Source organism: Leuciscus leuciscus (assembly GCF_965113295.1).
Source record: "Leuciscus leuciscus genome assembly, chromosome: 14".
NCBI classification, from domain to species: Eukaryota; Metazoa; Chordata; class Actinopteri; order Cypriniformes; family Leuciscidae; genus Leuciscus; species Leuciscus leuciscus.
Window position 1 is genome coordinate 1,726,685 of NC_138738.1, and position 17,803 is coordinate 1,744,487.

At 37.0% G+C, this 17,803-nt stretch overlaps 1 protein-coding gene across 1 annotated transcript in view; it reads right to left on the reverse strand.

Moving 5' to 3' along the window:
• Positions 1-1,863: 1,863 nt before the first annotated feature.
• Positions 1,864-17,803, reverse strand: part of igsf8 (immunoglobulin superfamily, member 8) — a 16,330-nt gene continuing 390 nt past the window's right edge. The window contains exons 1-7 of the mRNA XM_082136406.1: positions 17,785-17,803; positions 12,188-12,568; positions 11,244-11,696; positions 9,400-9,479; positions 8,613-8,943; positions 6,758-7,183; positions 1,864-4,776 (exon numbers count right to left, since the gene is read on the reverse strand). The exon at positions 17,785-17,803 is cut by the window's right edge and continues 390 nt beyond it. Coding sequence (XP_081992532.1) covers positions 4,643-4,776; positions 6,758-7,183; positions 8,613-8,943; positions 9,400-9,479; positions 11,244-11,696; positions 12,188-12,568; positions 17,785-17,803 — 1,824 coding nt within the window. The 3' untranslated portion in view covers positions 1,864-4,642. The remainder of the gene's footprint in view (positions 4,777-6,757; positions 7,184-8,612; positions 8,944-9,399; positions 9,480-11,243; positions 11,697-12,187; positions 12,569-17,784) is intronic.

Below are 17,803 nucleotides of genomic sequence, written 5' to 3' on the forward strand. Positions count from 1 at the left end.
CTGGTATATATATATATATGTATATAAATATATATAAATATATATATGTATATAAATATATATATGTATATAAATATATATATATATATATATACACACACACACACACTACTGGTCAAAATTTTTAGATCGATAAGATTTTTAATGTTTTTAAAAGAAGTCTCTTCTGCTCACCAAGGCTGCATTTATTTGATTAAAAATACAAACAAAAACAATTGTGAAATATTATTTCAATTTAAAACAGCTGTTTTCTATGTGAATATATAGTCAAGTGTAATTTATTCCTGTGATCAAAGCTGAATTTTAAGCATCATTAAGAAATCATTCTAATATGATGATTTTCTGCTTGAGAAACATTTATGATTATTATCAGTGTTGAAAACAGTTATTTACATTTTTATTTCATGATGCTATGATGAATAGAAAGTTCAGAAGAACAGCATTAATCTGAAATCTAAAGCTTTTGTAACATTAAACACTACGGTTCAAAAGTTTGGGGTCAGTAAGAATTTTAATTTTATTTTTGGGGGAAATAAATAAAATAAATCAATACTTTTATTCATCAAGGATAAGTTAAACTGATCAAAAGTGACAGTAAAGACATTTATAATGTTAGAAAATATTCTATTTTAAATAAATGCTGTTCTTTTGAACTTTCTATTCATCAAAGAATTTTGGAAAAAAAATGTACACACATTGAAAATAATAATGAATGTTTTTTGATCATCAAATCATCATATTAGAGTGATTTGTGAAGGATCATGTGACACTGAAGACTGGAGTAATGATGCTGAAAATTCAGCTTTGATCACAGGAATAAATTACACTTTAAAATATATTAAAATAGAAAACAGCCATTTTAAATTGTCAAAATATTTCACAATAATACAGTTTTTTTTATTGTTTTTAATCATATAAATGCAGCCTTGGTGAGCAGAAGATACTTCTTTTAAAAACATAATAAATCTTACCGACCTAAAACTTTTGACCAGTAGTGTATATATATATATATTCCGAAATTGTGGGTCCCATGGCCACACGAGTAGAGAACCACTGGTATAAAGCTATTCAAAACATCATTCAATGTAAATTGTGATAATATTAATTAATAATCGCAATTACAATTTAAAGGGAATAATCGACAATTATGAATTTGTCATAATCGCGCAGCAACTGCTGCAACATTTAATTAAACAGACAAACATTGATAACTTTACAATAAGGTCCATTAGTAAACATCACTTATTAACTAACAATCGGGGCTTTCGCACAGGAGGAACCGCTTCATAGTTCCTAGAACTAATGGGAAAATACCCGCTTTATTTTGGCGTGTGGAACTGGGAACGGATTTAGTTTGAACTATTTTAGAGGAACTAAACAAGCTTCTACTTCAGAGTCGGGTCTAACACAGCACAAAAGAAACTACCAGAGACATTAGTGTAAAGTGTCACTTAACGGAAGCTTTTATACAAAGCAACTGATAAATGAGGAACATCACAGAATTTATCGCATGCTAGCAAAAAACTTGTGATACTGAGTCAGTTTTTAGAGTAAACCAGTGTAATGCAGAAGCAAGAATACAGATATAGAGAGAGAAGGGGGAACAAGATAAGCATTTGTCTTTTTCTGTATATTTTGCATGCGGATTTTTTTTTTTGAGACATGACAATTTCAGAAGCTCATTTAGAAATAAACAGTTTAAGCAAATTAAAAAAAAATTCCCTGTTTGACTTTAGCAGTTGTTATGGAGAGATTGCATTGGAATACTATGCAAATATTAAGAGTGCAAAACACACCCTAGCACTGGATTGCATGCAACTTATTCAAGTTCATAACTGTGTGCAAAAACAATAATGTGACATCTCTTATCAGGGCATGTTTTATTGAGGAACCTCGAGCACCATCAACACAAAGTAGAAGCAGACACTGAAACCACCGACTACACAATCTCACAAAACGCAGTGCAAGAAAACACAGTTACAGCTTCAAAACCAAGACATCAGCATTACTGTATATTATGCAATGCATATAAAAAGGTAAGTCATCGAATGATGGTGTTTCAGCATGATCGTTTCCAGCTAATTTACAATAAGGTTCATTAGTTAATGTATTAACTAGCCATGAGCAATACATTTGTTACTGTATTTGTTAACGTTAGTTAATAAAAATACAGCTGTTCATTGTTAGTTCACAGTGCATTAACTAGCGTTAACACGATTTTAATAAAGTTTTAGTAAATGTTTAAATTAACATTAACAAAGATTAATAAATGCTGTATTCGTGCAGTTCATTATTAGCTCATGTTAGCTAATGTAGTTAACTAATAAACCTTATTGTAAAGTGTTACCAAAAAAACATTTAATCTCATCCTACAACTTTGAGCCAAATTCAAACAAACATCGTTCAACGTGTTTTGACATCATATTGAGAATCGACAACACAGTTCACGCACGGTTCATCACGGCGTGTAAATGCTGCAACTGAAACAGCACAACTGAGGAACGAGAACAAGATGGCTTCTGTCTGAAACAGGACAACGGCATCAAGTCAGCATGACACGAGACGCTTCAGCCCGTAAACAAGAGGATTAATATCCAGAGAATATTCTGTCATTCAGCGTTTGGTCACGTGACGTAAGAGGATAAGTCAGATTTCAGCGACTGAACGCTGTAAATAAGCAGAGAAACACAGAATCCCTGATGTTAATGTGGCTTTCACATTCGTCCAATCCCAGAGACCGACATCACAACCATAACACACATCTCTCATCCGTCTATCTAACCTACCGTCTGCAGGTTATGAACCCATATTTTGGTGAATGCATGGAGAAAATGAAGACAATATGCATCTGTAATAACACTCCTATTATCCATTCCTTCAAAAGACAAAGAAAACAAACAGTCAGTGCTATTTTAACAAAATGGGTCCTTCTATAACGATGCCTTTAAAACAGGGTGAGTGGGTCATATTTCTAAAAACATACATTTTTCAAAAATATTTACTATGTAAAATTGATTACAGTCACAGGTTTGACTATTTTAGATAGTTTTCTAAAAGATATTGAGACATATGCTGATCCTAGGCAGAGTTCACTTACAATATTTTAGCCTGGAAACACAAACTTCAACACTTGATTTCACTGCTAATGATGGACACGAAAGGCACCTGTTTTTGTAGAATGACCCAGATGCACCAATCAGTCGAATTATAGCGATGCCGAACAACGGTTTAACATTAGGAGGATTTTCAAATGCACACGATTTGGTCCTGGTCTCACTTTGGTCCTGTAAGTGCATTTGGAAATGTTACTCCTAAACAGAGCCTGAACAGCATTTCAAGTAGAGACTCGCCGAGTTCATGTATCAGTGTGTGAGGAGAGCCTCGTCTCCAGAGCTTCTCTCCGCTCGGGTCTTTATAAGGTGAAGTGGTTTTGTTTTAATAAATTCTCTAAGTGGTTATTTGATTTTTGTAGCCTTTTAGGTAAACATGGTAAACTGCCGCTCTGAACTCCTCATAGCGTATTGGGCCCTTGTTATTACTCATATATTTATTCTATTCAGGTGAATTTCACAAAAATGCCAGGAAAATGTCTTTTGAAGATTTTCTGCACATTTGTAAGAGTTTCTTTACATTATTTAAACATTCTTTTCACCCACAATTTTTATTACTGTAATGCAAAAAAAATACATGCTATTTTTTTATTCCAAAATTATATTATTTTATATGTTCTAAGTAAAATTGTTTGTATTGAATTTATGGAAAAATGTATATATATATATATATATATATATATACACACACACACACAATTAGAATGTGTAAACAAAAACGGATGAATTACAGAATTGAAAAAAAAGATTAACTTGGCATTTGTTTGTAAATTTATTTTAAATTGTTGTTTTATATTGATTTAATTTCAAACTGTGCACAAAAAAAATTGTATAAAAAAATATTACGACCGAAAATATAATTATTTTTCTTTAAATTTTTGAGTCAAATATGACCTGGACATTTCTTAATTTTGTCAAATTCACCATTCACAATGTAGAACAGAAGAATGAACTAACTTTAAGAACACATTACTGTGAAACAAACGTGCATTTGGCAGGAGTTCGCTCCCGTTTGACTGGAACTGCTCAGGATATTCAGTGTATTTCATACACTTTTTGAATACAAAAAGTGAAACGGTGAAAAACTATGGCATGCCATAAGAAGTATTTTAAGTATCTAACAGAAAACACTGAATTATGAGCACATTTTATAGCACTGTAAAAACAGTGAGTGATTTCAGTGGGTTTATTATTAGTGGTTCTGCTAGTTCTCCAAAACACAACTGCATTCAGGCTCTAGTTTAAACCGAGCGAGTGGTTTATATCCACCATGTGACGTCCTTTCAGCGAATAGAAACAGTGCAGAACACAATGTCACAGCTTGAAGTGAATCTACATGCATTTGTGTATATGCAACTGTTCCCATCCACATATGGATTAATATAACATGAGCATCCAGTACATTTTCAGCATTTCAATTGTGAGTGCACATTACGCCAAGTCTGCCGAAACACCTTAAACCAGTTTTTCTTTGCTCCAATCAAGTCTTTGTTGAATGTTTTCACAGGTTTTCCACGAAAGTTTCATACTTCCTACTTCCTTATGCGAGAGCGCTGTCTAGCCAGTCTCTTCATGAAGCAACACGTCACCGTTGCAATGATCAATACGCCCACGAACAGCGCCGACGACACGCCGACCACGAGGGGAATGAGCAGAAGATCAGCAACTGGGGAGAAAAACACATCAATAATCAGTCTTTCAATTCAGCAGATCATGCAAGCACACTAGCGCTGTCACGGTTCCAAAGATTGAAGTCGAATACTCCATTTTACAAAATCTTCGATTGCGATTTACCAGTGTCGAGTAACCGGCAAAATACTGGAAGTGCCACGATCCACAGACGAGAATCCATGAGCCGCATTATTACATTACACCATTTTCTAAGGTTACGCGATATATCTAAAATCATAATATAGCATAGTGCTATTGTGAAATCATAAAGGCTGCGATTCAGTTCAATAAATACAGTCAAACCAAAATTTACTCAGACACCTTCAACATTTCTCACATTATCAGTTTATTCACTATAGTTTAGAAAATGGTAATAAAATATGACAAGAACATGTAATCTGTATGCATTTAAATAATTAAAGTGTTGTGATTCTGTGGAAAAAAAAACATTATGCTAATGTGACCTTTTTACACACAGACTGAACAAAATGAAGCATTGCTTGGTGATTGGTTGAGCTAAACTGGTATTATCTAATTGTGTAGTTAAATTTAACAGCTGACAGATATTCAACATAATTCATGTGTGAGACAGTCTAACAGAAGGACGGACAAAACCAGTCAAATTTCAACTGCTCATATTTTATTACCATTTTCTAAACTATAGTGAATAAACTGTGATAATGTGAGAAATGTTGAAGGTGTCTGTGTAAATTTGGGTTTGACTGCATTTGTATTTTAAGTTATTTTAAAGGCTGTTGGTCACTTATTTTTATTACCACACATTTTTTTTATCCGATTACTCGATTAATCGATGGAATAATCGGTAGAACACTCGATTATTCGAAAATAATCTAAAGCTGCAGCCCTAAATCACAATATGGGTAACTTGCACATTTATAAGTTTTTAGTACAACAATCACCACAATTGTTGTATTGAATTTATGGAAAAATGTATATATATTAGGGCTGGGTAAATTTTTTTTCGATTTCTCGATTTTAATCGATTCTCATTTTTATTAACCGATATCGATTCTTAAATCCCAAGAATCGATTAGTCATCCTGTTTTCAGTTGATGAATGACTGTAACATTGTAGCGCATCTCATCCAATAAATCGCAATAATCTTTGTGTTTTGTTACTATTGATATGAAAAAGTCTCAGATTTCAAATTACGTCCATTTTCTTACGAAATTCAAAAACATAAATGCTGTTTGTCGCTGTGGCGTGAGATCGCTCTGGCTCAGCTCTAGAGAAGCACATGATCTTCTCTTCCGCCTTAATAACACCAGTTACAGCGCAAGATAAACATGAATGAGCAGTGTCTGAATGAATCTGAAAGTGTGTTAAAAGATAGAGTACAACTTATCGAAATCCGTATCATGTGACATGGAATCGCCCAATCAGTGTTTCAACCATGGAAAGACGTCAGTAAAACAGCTTGTAAACAATGTCATGTAACGTCACATTTACCTCAGAAAAACCATATCCAGTGACCATAAACTCATCAGTCAGCGAGAAGAATTAACTCTAGAGAGGAGCATTTGGCTAAATATATGCACCATATTACATTCATTATCATTTTTAATACTTGTTTGAATAAATATGGCAGGTTTTTATGACAGCCACCATTTAAATGTTTATATTTCTTTTTTTTTTTTATAAGAAGTGTAATTTAAGTGTTTGTATACAAATCAGTTCATTTTTACCTTCAATATGATAGTAGGCTAATGAAGGTGACTACCACTGACTCCCATAGTTACAGCATTAGTTAAGAGATTTGTTTTCCTTGAGAAAATTTGCCATGTGTTGCACCTGATATCCAAAACAATCAATATTGAATCGAATCGGATTCGAAATCGAATCGAATTGCAAGCTTGTGAATCGAAATTGAATCGAATTGTGAAAATTGTGTCAATACCCAGCCCTAATATGCACATCCACACTAGTATTGAAACAGATTTGACCAACAAGCTCACCTCGAGCGTACAGGTACAGGTGTACGGTCTCGGACTCTGCTCTCGCTCCTGTATTATACCATCCGCCGCGCGGATCCTGCAACCAAACCTCGGCTTGACACTGATAGTGTCCCTGATCCTCTTCACGGGCCGAGAAGATTCTTAGCCTGTAGCTCGTTGCAGACACGCGGTCGACGCTCAGATCGCTAGCGTTGCTGTAGATGCGTGTGAGCCCGTCGTAGCTCAGGGTCGCTATGAGTTGTGCTGTGGTGTCCTCAGAAAACGTGACGTCTTTCCTCGCCGGTTCCTTGGGCTTCTGAAGCCACTGCACCTCCACTTGTGAAGAAGCGCTAGTTTCCACAGAGACGTTGCAGAGCATCGTGATCGTACTGCCACGTCTCAGGAGCGGGCGACGAGGAAGATCGACGCTGGCAGACACACGCACATCTGAACCGGTGCATAAACACACAAACACAGCATGATAAACTCTCAGCACGCCGTACGGTGAAGCTCATGAAAATAAGTCTGGGTCATAAGTCAGCCTAAAGTCAAAAAGTAAACAAATAGATTTTTTGCATTTTGTTTAGTATTATGAATCGATGCTCTCTTCTGCTCACCAAGGCTGCATTTATTTGATCAAAAATACAGTAAAAATTGTGAAATATTATTATGATTCAAAATAGCCATTTTCTATGTGTGTATATATAGTAAAGTGTAATTTATTCCTGTGATCAAAGCTGAATTTTCAGCATCATTACTCCAGTCTTCAGTGTCACATGATCCTTCAGAAATCATTCTAATACTATGATTTGATGCTCAAGAAACATGTATGATTATGATCAATGTTGCTGCATCACATTTTTGTGGAAACCGTGATGCATTTTTATTTTTCAGGATTCTTTGAATAGAAAGTTCAAAATAACTTTTATTTGAAACTTTTGTAACATTATAAATGTCTTTACTGTCACTTTTGATCAATTTAATGTGTCCTTTCTGAATAAAAGTATTAATTTAATTAAAAACCTCAAACTTTTGAACAATAGTGTATACATCAATATTGATGCATTTCCTCTAATAAATGCATGAAGTCAAATACAGCAAATGTCTATTTACAAATAATCAAGATATGTTTTTCCACACTGCTTTTCAATTGAACACAAGGAATAACAGTTAATAATAATAATAATAATAATTTCCTCTATATTCATTTCTATGGAAGCTTGTTTCTGCCACAGAATAAAAAATTAAAAAGGTAATTGCGACTTTTTCATCTCACAATTCTGAGAATTGTGTCGCAATTGTGTTATAAAGTCAGAATTGTGAGATATAAACTCACACTTGCCAATTCTAAAGTCCAATTCTAAGGAAATAAATACTTTTTAGCTGACTTTATAACACGCAATTGGGAGATATAAAGTCACAATTGCATGATATAAAGTTGCAATTGTGTTATAAAGTCAGAATTGTGTGATTTAATACAGTTCTAAAAAAATTAAAAATAAAAACTTCCTTAGAATTGGACTTTATAACTTGCAATTGTGAGTTTATATCATGCAATTCTAACTATATCTTGCAATTCTGAGAAATAAAGTCAGAATTGCAAGATGTAAACTCGCAATTATGAGATAAAAGGAGGTACAATTATCTTTTTAAATGTTTAATTCTATGGCGGAAACAAACTTCTATAGATTTCAATAACAAAAAAATAGTATATATATAAAAAAAGTAATTCCTAACTGATGATGCAAATTATCTGATTTACTGAAGTGAAAAGTTCAAAATGACTCAAGAAAATGAATTGAACCGATACCAAATTTTTATGACTTCACTCACAAATGTTAAAAAAAACCTAAAAAACATGCACATAAGCACCCACCGTCAGTCTTCAGGCTAACAGTGACCCACTCTGATCTCTGCGTTATCGTTGCGGGACTCGACGGTCCCGGAGTTAGTCTCCCGGAGTAGACGCTCACGGCGCACCGGTAGAGTCCGGCGTCAGCGGGATGAACGGAGAACAGGCGCAGAGAAAACTTCCCATCAGCCTCCTTCTCCATACTGCCACCCCCCGCTCTGCTGACATCATCACCCCATGTGACCACCCCGTCAGGTCCCACGCGAGACACCTCCACCTCCACGCCACCCGTCGGCCCACGCCGCATCCACTGAACCAGCAGCGCCGAGCGGTTCCACGCGCCCACGCCGGTCACCTGACAGTATATAAGATATTTTCACACCGGTTAATCGAAGTGTGACAACACCGATAATACCGTTATCACCGGCAGGGGCTTATAAATCCCTAATTTGAAAGTGAAACTAAAATGCGCACGTCCACACGGGCATTCATAATGGTGCGGAGCAGAGCGAGCACTTTCAATTAAATCCTACCATAGGAATGAACTGAAAACACTCGCTCTGTTCTGCTCGCTCCGCGCCCGTGGACACGCACCATATGAATACACGTGTGCGCATTTTAGTTTCGCTTTTAAATTAGCGCCAATTCAGGGGCGGATTGTTTGAATGGTGAGTTCATTAGCCTATTATTCTTAATGAAAACACAACAACAAAACAGTAAATATTCACTTAAATAAGCGATTTTACATTTCGCTTTACATGCTTCTGAACACTGGTAACACCGTCAACACCGACTATCATAGCAAGCCTACCTGACAGGTGAGGCTGAGAGGAGCGCCGGGCTGCAGAGACACGTCACCGTCTGGAACCGAGCGCACGCTCAGAGTGTCCACTAAACGGGGAAACACAATCACACGAGCTGGTTATTAAATTCACAGCAACAACAGCAGCACTTTCTCACTAGCGCATATACATGCGCGTTCTTAAAGGGATAGTTCACCCAAAAATTAGCCCATGATTTACTCACCATTGAGTCATCCTAGGTGTATATGACATTCTTCTTTTAATTTTCTCAAATTCCCATGATCGATCGTCGTTTAAATTAACAATCAATGAATCGTAACATGGTCTGTTGCAGTGGCATATGGCCAACAGCATGACAGATAATAATATGAATAAATGATAAAAATCTGTTCTTATTTCGTGCAGCTGAAGAAGAAGAGGTTCATAAGACTGGACAACGGGTTAATTCGATAAAATGATTATTGGGAGTTATCAGCATATCAGTGTGTATGCATTAACTGATAAGTGTAACTGATAGGTCACATAATACATAAATGAAATACCTTAAGAAAAATGTACATGTACTGTACCTGATATATATCCATAAGAATTGATAACGAATAGAGAATGATTTTTATTTTCAGTTCAATTCCCAGCCCTGCTAACCCACACTTCTTATTATTTGTAAGGTTATTAACATTAATGGGTTAACACTTCACTTTAAGGTGTCATTATTACAGTGTAATTATACATTTAAGTACTGAGTAATATTGAGTAACTACATGTACTGTAGGGTTAGGATTAGGGTTAGTTGCATGTAATTATGCTTAATTTATAGTAATTACTATAGTAAATACATGTAACATATGTAACAATGACACTGTAAAATGAAGTGTTACCCATTAATGCGGCACCATAATGTAGTTTCCAAGGATGTCAAAGGTTTTTATAGGAGATTAAATCAGCCCGCATGTGCACTGCACATATCCAAAAGTTTGACACACATCCAAAGTACAGAAAATAAACCCAAGAGATTTTCTGTGATCTAGTTGTTACAGTAAGCAAACATCCAAAGCAGCTTTTGTACAGTCATGAGATGTTTACACTTTAAGATGAGCGAGAGCAGACGCCCGTGCCAAAGCCAGCAGATGCTTCGTATCCGACAGCGTCTCAATCAATCACACACACCCGGTGAACTTTAAAACGCCTCTCAGTCGATATAAACAGCGGTTCATTAACATGAAAGCATTTACCCTTCTTCAATATGACCAGCCTCAGATTCCTGTTTCAATAGGAAATACGTCCAAGAAAATAATTTCTTTTGGGCCATTAAGGCAAGAAACTACAGGCAAAAGCATGACATTGCAAATGTAAGTTAAGTTAAAGTCCCCCTGTGGTGAAAACCAAGCTTTTAATGTTGTTTATGTGTCTATGTGGTGCTTTTAATATGCTTTAAGACACACCATGTGTAAATTCATAAGTCGACAGCATTACTGAGTATTTCCTCCTTAAAACTGCAGTGAACCAAAGACAGTCTCAAAAACACGCTTTGAAATCGCTGGTGTTTCTGACGTCACAAACTACCTTGTAACCAATCAGATCAACGTGTGATCGTCAACCAGTGGATCTCTGAGCTGAGTGAGTGAGTGGAGGCGGGGCTCATTTGCATATTCATAGAGCCGCGCATACTAAATGAGGCAAGGGTGTCGAGTTACATTCAAGATATTTTAAGGCATGAAGATTTTTTTTTAAAGGAAAAAACGTTTAAATATGTCATTTTGGTGAGTTTTCAGAGATAAAATCAGTGACTCCAGGGGGACTTTAAGAAGTTTTACATAAACGAATAGCTTAAATAAGAGAGGTTGCTACTAACCAAGTGGTTGAACGGTGAGATTCCCGAGCTCCATGGTCCTCTGCGCGATGCGTTCCCATTTGCCATCCGGATCTCTGATCCACTGCACTGCCTCGCAGAAATACGACCCAGAATCCCCCGGGGCGAGAGCGCTCATCTTCATCACGTACAGATCCCTGGCTCCTTCCCCTTTACGCTTTTCCAGAGCGATCTCTCCATCTCTGTATCTCTTCCCGTATCCGCCGCTGTGGCCCGGAGTCACGCGCAGCTCGCGGTCGATGGCGATTATTTCCCTCAGGTTGTGGCCCAGTGACTCCGCCCCCCCGCTGCTTCGCACGCCGAACGTGACGGAAACGTGAGTGTGCTGATCCGATTGGACGGAAGCTGCGCATGTGAGCTGAAGCTCCGTGCCTTCAGTTACAGGCTGGCCGCTCAGAATCCGCGAGTGTGTTATCAGCAGCGTATCTGGAATGACTGCAGAAATAAGAAACAGATTTCTTAATTTCATGTTTAATATACAGTACCTGTTAAAGTTTGGGATTTTTTTTTTTTTTGAAAGAGTCTCTACTGCTCACCAAGGCTGCATTTATTTGATCAAAAATACAGTAAAAAAAAACAAACAGATCGAGTACTTGTTCGTGACAGTGACGATCGATCATGAAAATTATGATCGTACTGACTTTAAAAAAAATATTTCTCTTTTTTTCTGATTGGTTATTGCTGTATTTGGGCAATTCCTGAGGTCTGATTGGTTATTGCTGTATTTGGCCGATTCCTGAGGTCTGATTGGTTATTGCTGTATTTTGGCCGGTTCCTGAGGTCTGATTGGTTATTGCTGTATTTGGGGCGTTTCCTGAGGTCTGATTGGTTAGCGTTAGACAGCACGCCTTCCAGACCGGCTAAATAAAGTGAAACTGGAATGTTTTCATGTCATATTTTTGACCTGCCCCTGATACACCACCTACCTTTGACTTCCACTGATGAACTGTAGTTCCCCAGGAAGCGCGTGTCAGTGCTGGGCGTGTAACACTCATAACGGCCCTGATCATCTGGACGAAGCCTCTGGATTATCAGTCTGGCTTTATCGCCCGAGTCCCTCTCGACCCGAACCTCGCCCGCCTGCACACGACCCTGGAACGGCGCGTACGGAAACCCAACGTCTCGCGTGGACACCACGGCGATCTGCCGACCCCCAGCGTCCTCCCGGTACAGGTACCACTCGAAGTCCTGTGTCCGAGGGCCTTCGTATCCCGAAACTGCGCAGGGCAGAGACAGCGAGAATCCGGCGACCCGGTACAGCGGACCGGCGGGAAGAGTGACCTCACGGCACACACACCACTGCAACTCTAACACACAACCGAAAGAAACAGAGACAAGAAGTAAATAAGTGTAAGTAAGACTTTCGTTCATCTTTGGAACACAAATTAAGATATTTTTGATTAAATCTGAGAGCTGTCTCCCTGCTCCATAGGCTTCTCTTTTATTGAAACTTGCCGGCCAAGAAAGTTAGTCAAGACAATGTTTAAAATAGTCCAAGTGACTACAGTGGCTCAACTTGTACGTCAGAACGTAGGCTCACTATTGGCCAGCATCACACGCATCACACACATGACCAGCGTCGACCAATAGTGAGCCTACGTTCTGACGTACAACCCAGAAGCGTTACACTACGTGAACTCACTAGCACAAAAAGTATTCTCGTCGCTTGATAAACTTAAGGTTGAGCCACTGTAGTCACTTGGACTATTTTAACGATGTCTTTACTAACTTTTCTGGGAAGGCAGATCTCGATTACCTAGAAGCCTATGGAGGAGGGAGACAGCTCTCAGATTTCATCAAAAATATCTTAATTTGTGTTCAGAAGATGAACGACAGTCTTACAGGGTTGGAACAACATGAGGGAGAGTAAGTACTGACATAACTTTCATTTTTGGGTGAATTAACCCTTTAACCACCAGGATCAATACATGCAAAGCAGTTTTCTGAATGAGGTCAGTAAATAGGGGGTTTCGCACCGGATAGTTCCAGGAACTCAGTTATAGGAACAAGCCACCAGGGTGGTTCCCGAGAACTAATGGTTCCCCTAGGTACGTTTTCCTGGTTGCATTCGCACCGCCAGTAGGAACTCTGAAGTGACACAAGCCGTGCTTGTTGTTGGGACTTTTATTTTGACGGCGCGGATAACGATTGAACATACAAACAGTGCTCACATTCTCCGTGTTCATTAGTTTACACTCTGTCTAACAGTCCTATCTAATACGTTATTAGATAGAACTGTTATACATAGAGAGTAGACAGTAATGAAAAGTTATTAGCGTTTGCCGTGTGGTTGATTTCCAGTGTTGCGGAGCAGAAACACATAATCATGTTTCTCTTGGTCTCCTCAAAGTGGTGTTGGATTTTCTCCTCAGCGTTAAGGATAAGAGGTCCATCTATCACTGTTTTACATGTTCGTAGAATTAATTTGTGAGGTAAATATGTAAGCTATAATCCGTGCGTTTACACAGCCTTTTTTTTAAATGGCGGGTGCTGGTGTTTCGCGTGCGTTCGGCCAATCAGCGAACACTAACATAACTGTAGTTCCTATAGTGCTGGTTTAGACCGACTCTGAAGTAGGAGCTAAATTAGTTCCTCCAAAAGTAGTTCCTAGAACTAAAATGGTTCCTAGTTCCTGCGGTGCTAACACGCTGAAATCCGGGAACTTCCGCCAATAGTTCTAGGAACTATGAAAAGGTTCCTCCGGTGCGAAAGCCTCTAATGACAGACCCACTGCACACTTAAATGAGGGGCACCATGACAACAGGGTTATAATAATTAACTAAAACCATATAAAAAAATGTTACTTGAAATAAAATAACCATTAACTTAAAGCTGCATGAGACTATTAGTAGATTGTTAGGTTAGAGCTCTGGTTAGTAGAGTAAGTATAGTAGAGATCGACTGATATTGATTTTTTTATAACTAATACCAATTATTTGCGCGTTTATGCGCCCGATAACCGATATTTATTTACTGGTTTATTTCTGTTTTTGACAATTATAACAACAGCACTGAACTGAACAAACTATTATATTTAACACTTTTTAAATAGGCTTCTGTAATTCCTGCAAATTTCACTTCTTTCGTGTCTTTTTTAAATAATCAGAATGATTATGGGAAAATACTTAAAATATCGGGTCAAATATCGGTAAAACCGATTATCGGTCGATCTCTAGTATGTAATTGCAAAGTTACTTATAGTCAGTAGAATATCTGTTGGTGGAGCATCAAAATAAAGTGTTACTAATCCTACAATAATAGTATTTGAACAATAATAAAATAACACTGCATGACAGTAGCTGCATTTCCATTACCCTTCAAATTGCGCAAATTGAAATTGTGAATTGAAAATACGCCCAATGGAAACACGTCAATTTCGCAAGAACTCCCATTTATCACAAAAAAGTTTTTCCGCTCGCATGAGGAGGTTTTTCAGGCAATTCGAAAAATAAATATTTCGCAAAACTGCAATGGAAACAGTTTTTGCGCATTTACAGGTCACCTGACGTAGATGACGCGGTGTGTTTGGACAGAATACGAGACAGAGTTCTTTATTAAATTCATAAAAGACAAAAGAATTACAGGAATAATGGATTCTAAACCTCAAATAAATGCCACAATCAAGACCTCAAAGCAGATCTGAGGGAGAAACACCCAGAAACACCTCATATGTGCCGCTCACAGGTATAAGGGTCGTTCCTCACCATTAATGCTGGAAAACACGCATACATTTCCTTCGATTAATAATAATGGCTAGTGCAGTGGCTAGGATATAGTACCTAAACCTACCAACGTCCGTTACCATGGTTTTTGGAATGATTTTACTTATCGCGAGAGGAAAAATGAAGTTTTAGTCGCATGACATCAGTTAATGGAAACGGCGTCATTTCGCAATAGTTTTTTGTCGTCATTTAGAAAAAAAGAAAAAAGAACAAAATAAAAACGCAAAAGTTTTGCGCAAATCTGTAATGGAAACGCGCCTAGTGATGTCAAATACATGCTGGCTGATTCGGGATAATTTAAATAAATGCCACTGTGTGATATAGATATATTCACTGATTTACTCAGCATCTCATTAATAATCAGCTAACGTGGTCTCGGCACTCCTATCGACCCATATTCAGACCCGGGAGTCAGTATTGTTTATTCATGAATCACGCCTGCTCTGTTTGGTTCCCACGCCCTCCGTGTGTGTGTTGTAATGCGTCTCTGAATAAAAGGGTCTACATAACGAACAGTAATCCCATTCTGCCAGACTACGCCCATGTTTTACAGCCTCTGATGTCACGACTGAACTCTTTTTCCTATGCAGACCTGAGGTTATTTGCACACATCCTCATTCTGCTAAAGGAACTAAACCAGACTGAACTCGAATTTTTATGGCTTCTAAATGATGAACATGATCTGATAAACCTGTCAATCTCCTCCAGTCCTTCTGTCTCTGATTGACAGTTTAGACTGTTTTAGCAAGTAAAAGTCTTTAAGTTTAATTGTACAAACATCCACTTTTCAGCTTGAGCATTAGTAATGTGTCTCTCTTGGATCTGAAATCTTTACTGATTTTTATCAAGCAAACATAAGAATAACTTTGATATTATTAATATTTTAATTGGACTGAAGAGACTTTGGTATTTTTGATTATCCATGTTATTACTTGAGTATCAAATATGATCATCAGGCTTTTTAGAAAGGTTAAATTGTTCATCTCTAAATCATCATTGTATTGTCTTTTAAGTTTTAAAACTACAGAGCTTTGATCATAAACTAAGCATTATCTTACTAAGACATATTATACTGATATTTATATGATTTTCATGCAAGTTATAAAGATCTCAGTGATTTACATAACAAGCATCGTCTTACTTTTTGTCCACATAAATATCAACATCTGCAGCAAATTGTATATTTTTTCTTTATTTAAAATTTAAAAATATATATTTTTGTATTTGATTTTTCTAACTATTATTTCATGTAAATCTTTACACGGTTAAATTACATGTAAAGCATTTCTTCACTCATTTCCTCGCTAATCTTTTTTCTTTAACAAAAAGAATTTGTTTATTTGAAATCATTACTTTTAAATAATAAAATAAAAAGGGAATTTTAGATGTGATTTTGGATTTGACATGGAGGTAAACTTCTGAATCTAATGCAAAACTATTGCCACAGTTTATCAGCTCACCGTGTGACTCACTCGGATATGTAAACTGCATCAGATAAACTATTATTGTAATGCGGTTGAGTGTTGACCGAAGTATGATGTCACCTGTGCTGTTTAACCACAACCTGAATAACCAAGACAGGAGTTGACAGGTTTCCCATCACAAAAACTGACTGTAAACTAGTTTAAACCGAAATCCCATAGTATTAGTCTCTGCAGGACGCATGTTACTACAACTACTATGGCAATAGTATTAGTTACTGTTGTACTTGTATACACTATTTAAAGGAAAGAGCGTTATCATTTAGTAAGCTTCACAATCATTTCTTTTAAAGATATATGTCTGGTTTAATGTTATGACAACTAGGCTATAACTGTTTTTTTGGGGTTTTTTTTTTACTATGGTTATTTCTGTAAGGGTTTTTTGGCTGGCATCAGGCTCTTCTGGCAGGTCAGTCTAGTTTCGGTGACTCATGGGAAGTAACCACACACACACACACACACCCACCCTCCAATGATGACCAGAGAACAGAAGCTTTAAGCGGATCAGACACGTAATTAAAGCGCAACCGAAGCCAGTGGAAATCCTGCACAGCTTATACGTACATTATGATGTCGTCATTATACTGATGAGTGGGAATGAAGAGATCACATAACTGTATAAAACATTGTATTAAGCTCCTGTGTCAATTCAGTGCCAATCGGTACAGTGTCTAAACACATATTTTAAGTCTTTCAAATATCTGTAATGAAAAAAAAAATCAGCCTGCAGTACACAGAAAAACTATGTATCAGATGATAATACCAAAGTGTATTAATATATCATAACACAATGTATTTACATACACCAAAAAATGATGTAAGGTTGTGTGTTCGATTCCAAAGAAATGAATGAACTGATAAAAATAACTTAAATGCAATGCAAGTCACTTCGGATAAAAGCATCTGCCAAAATTTCACATGTAAAAAAACCCAAGGTAAATAAAAACAAAAAACATGGTAGAACCATATGATACATAAAATGTATAACATATTATGAAACAACCAAAAACATTCAATATCGTTCTTCTGAATGATTACCATATTCTTATACCGCGGTATTTGCACGCTACTCTAAAGTACTTCACGGAATACCAAGGTAACGTTAGACAGCATAGTATTTATTTACCATGATACTTACACTGAATTACCAGATTCATGTACTAAATTATTAACGTGGATCATTAATGAATATTCCCCCCATGGTGAATGTCAAAAATGCGCGTTAAGATGCAATTTCCATAACGATCTTATTGTTATTGGAGGATTGACGTGGACTTGTATGGAGCAGATGAACATTAAACATGAGCAGGTTGGACTCACCCCACAGTAAAGCGATGAA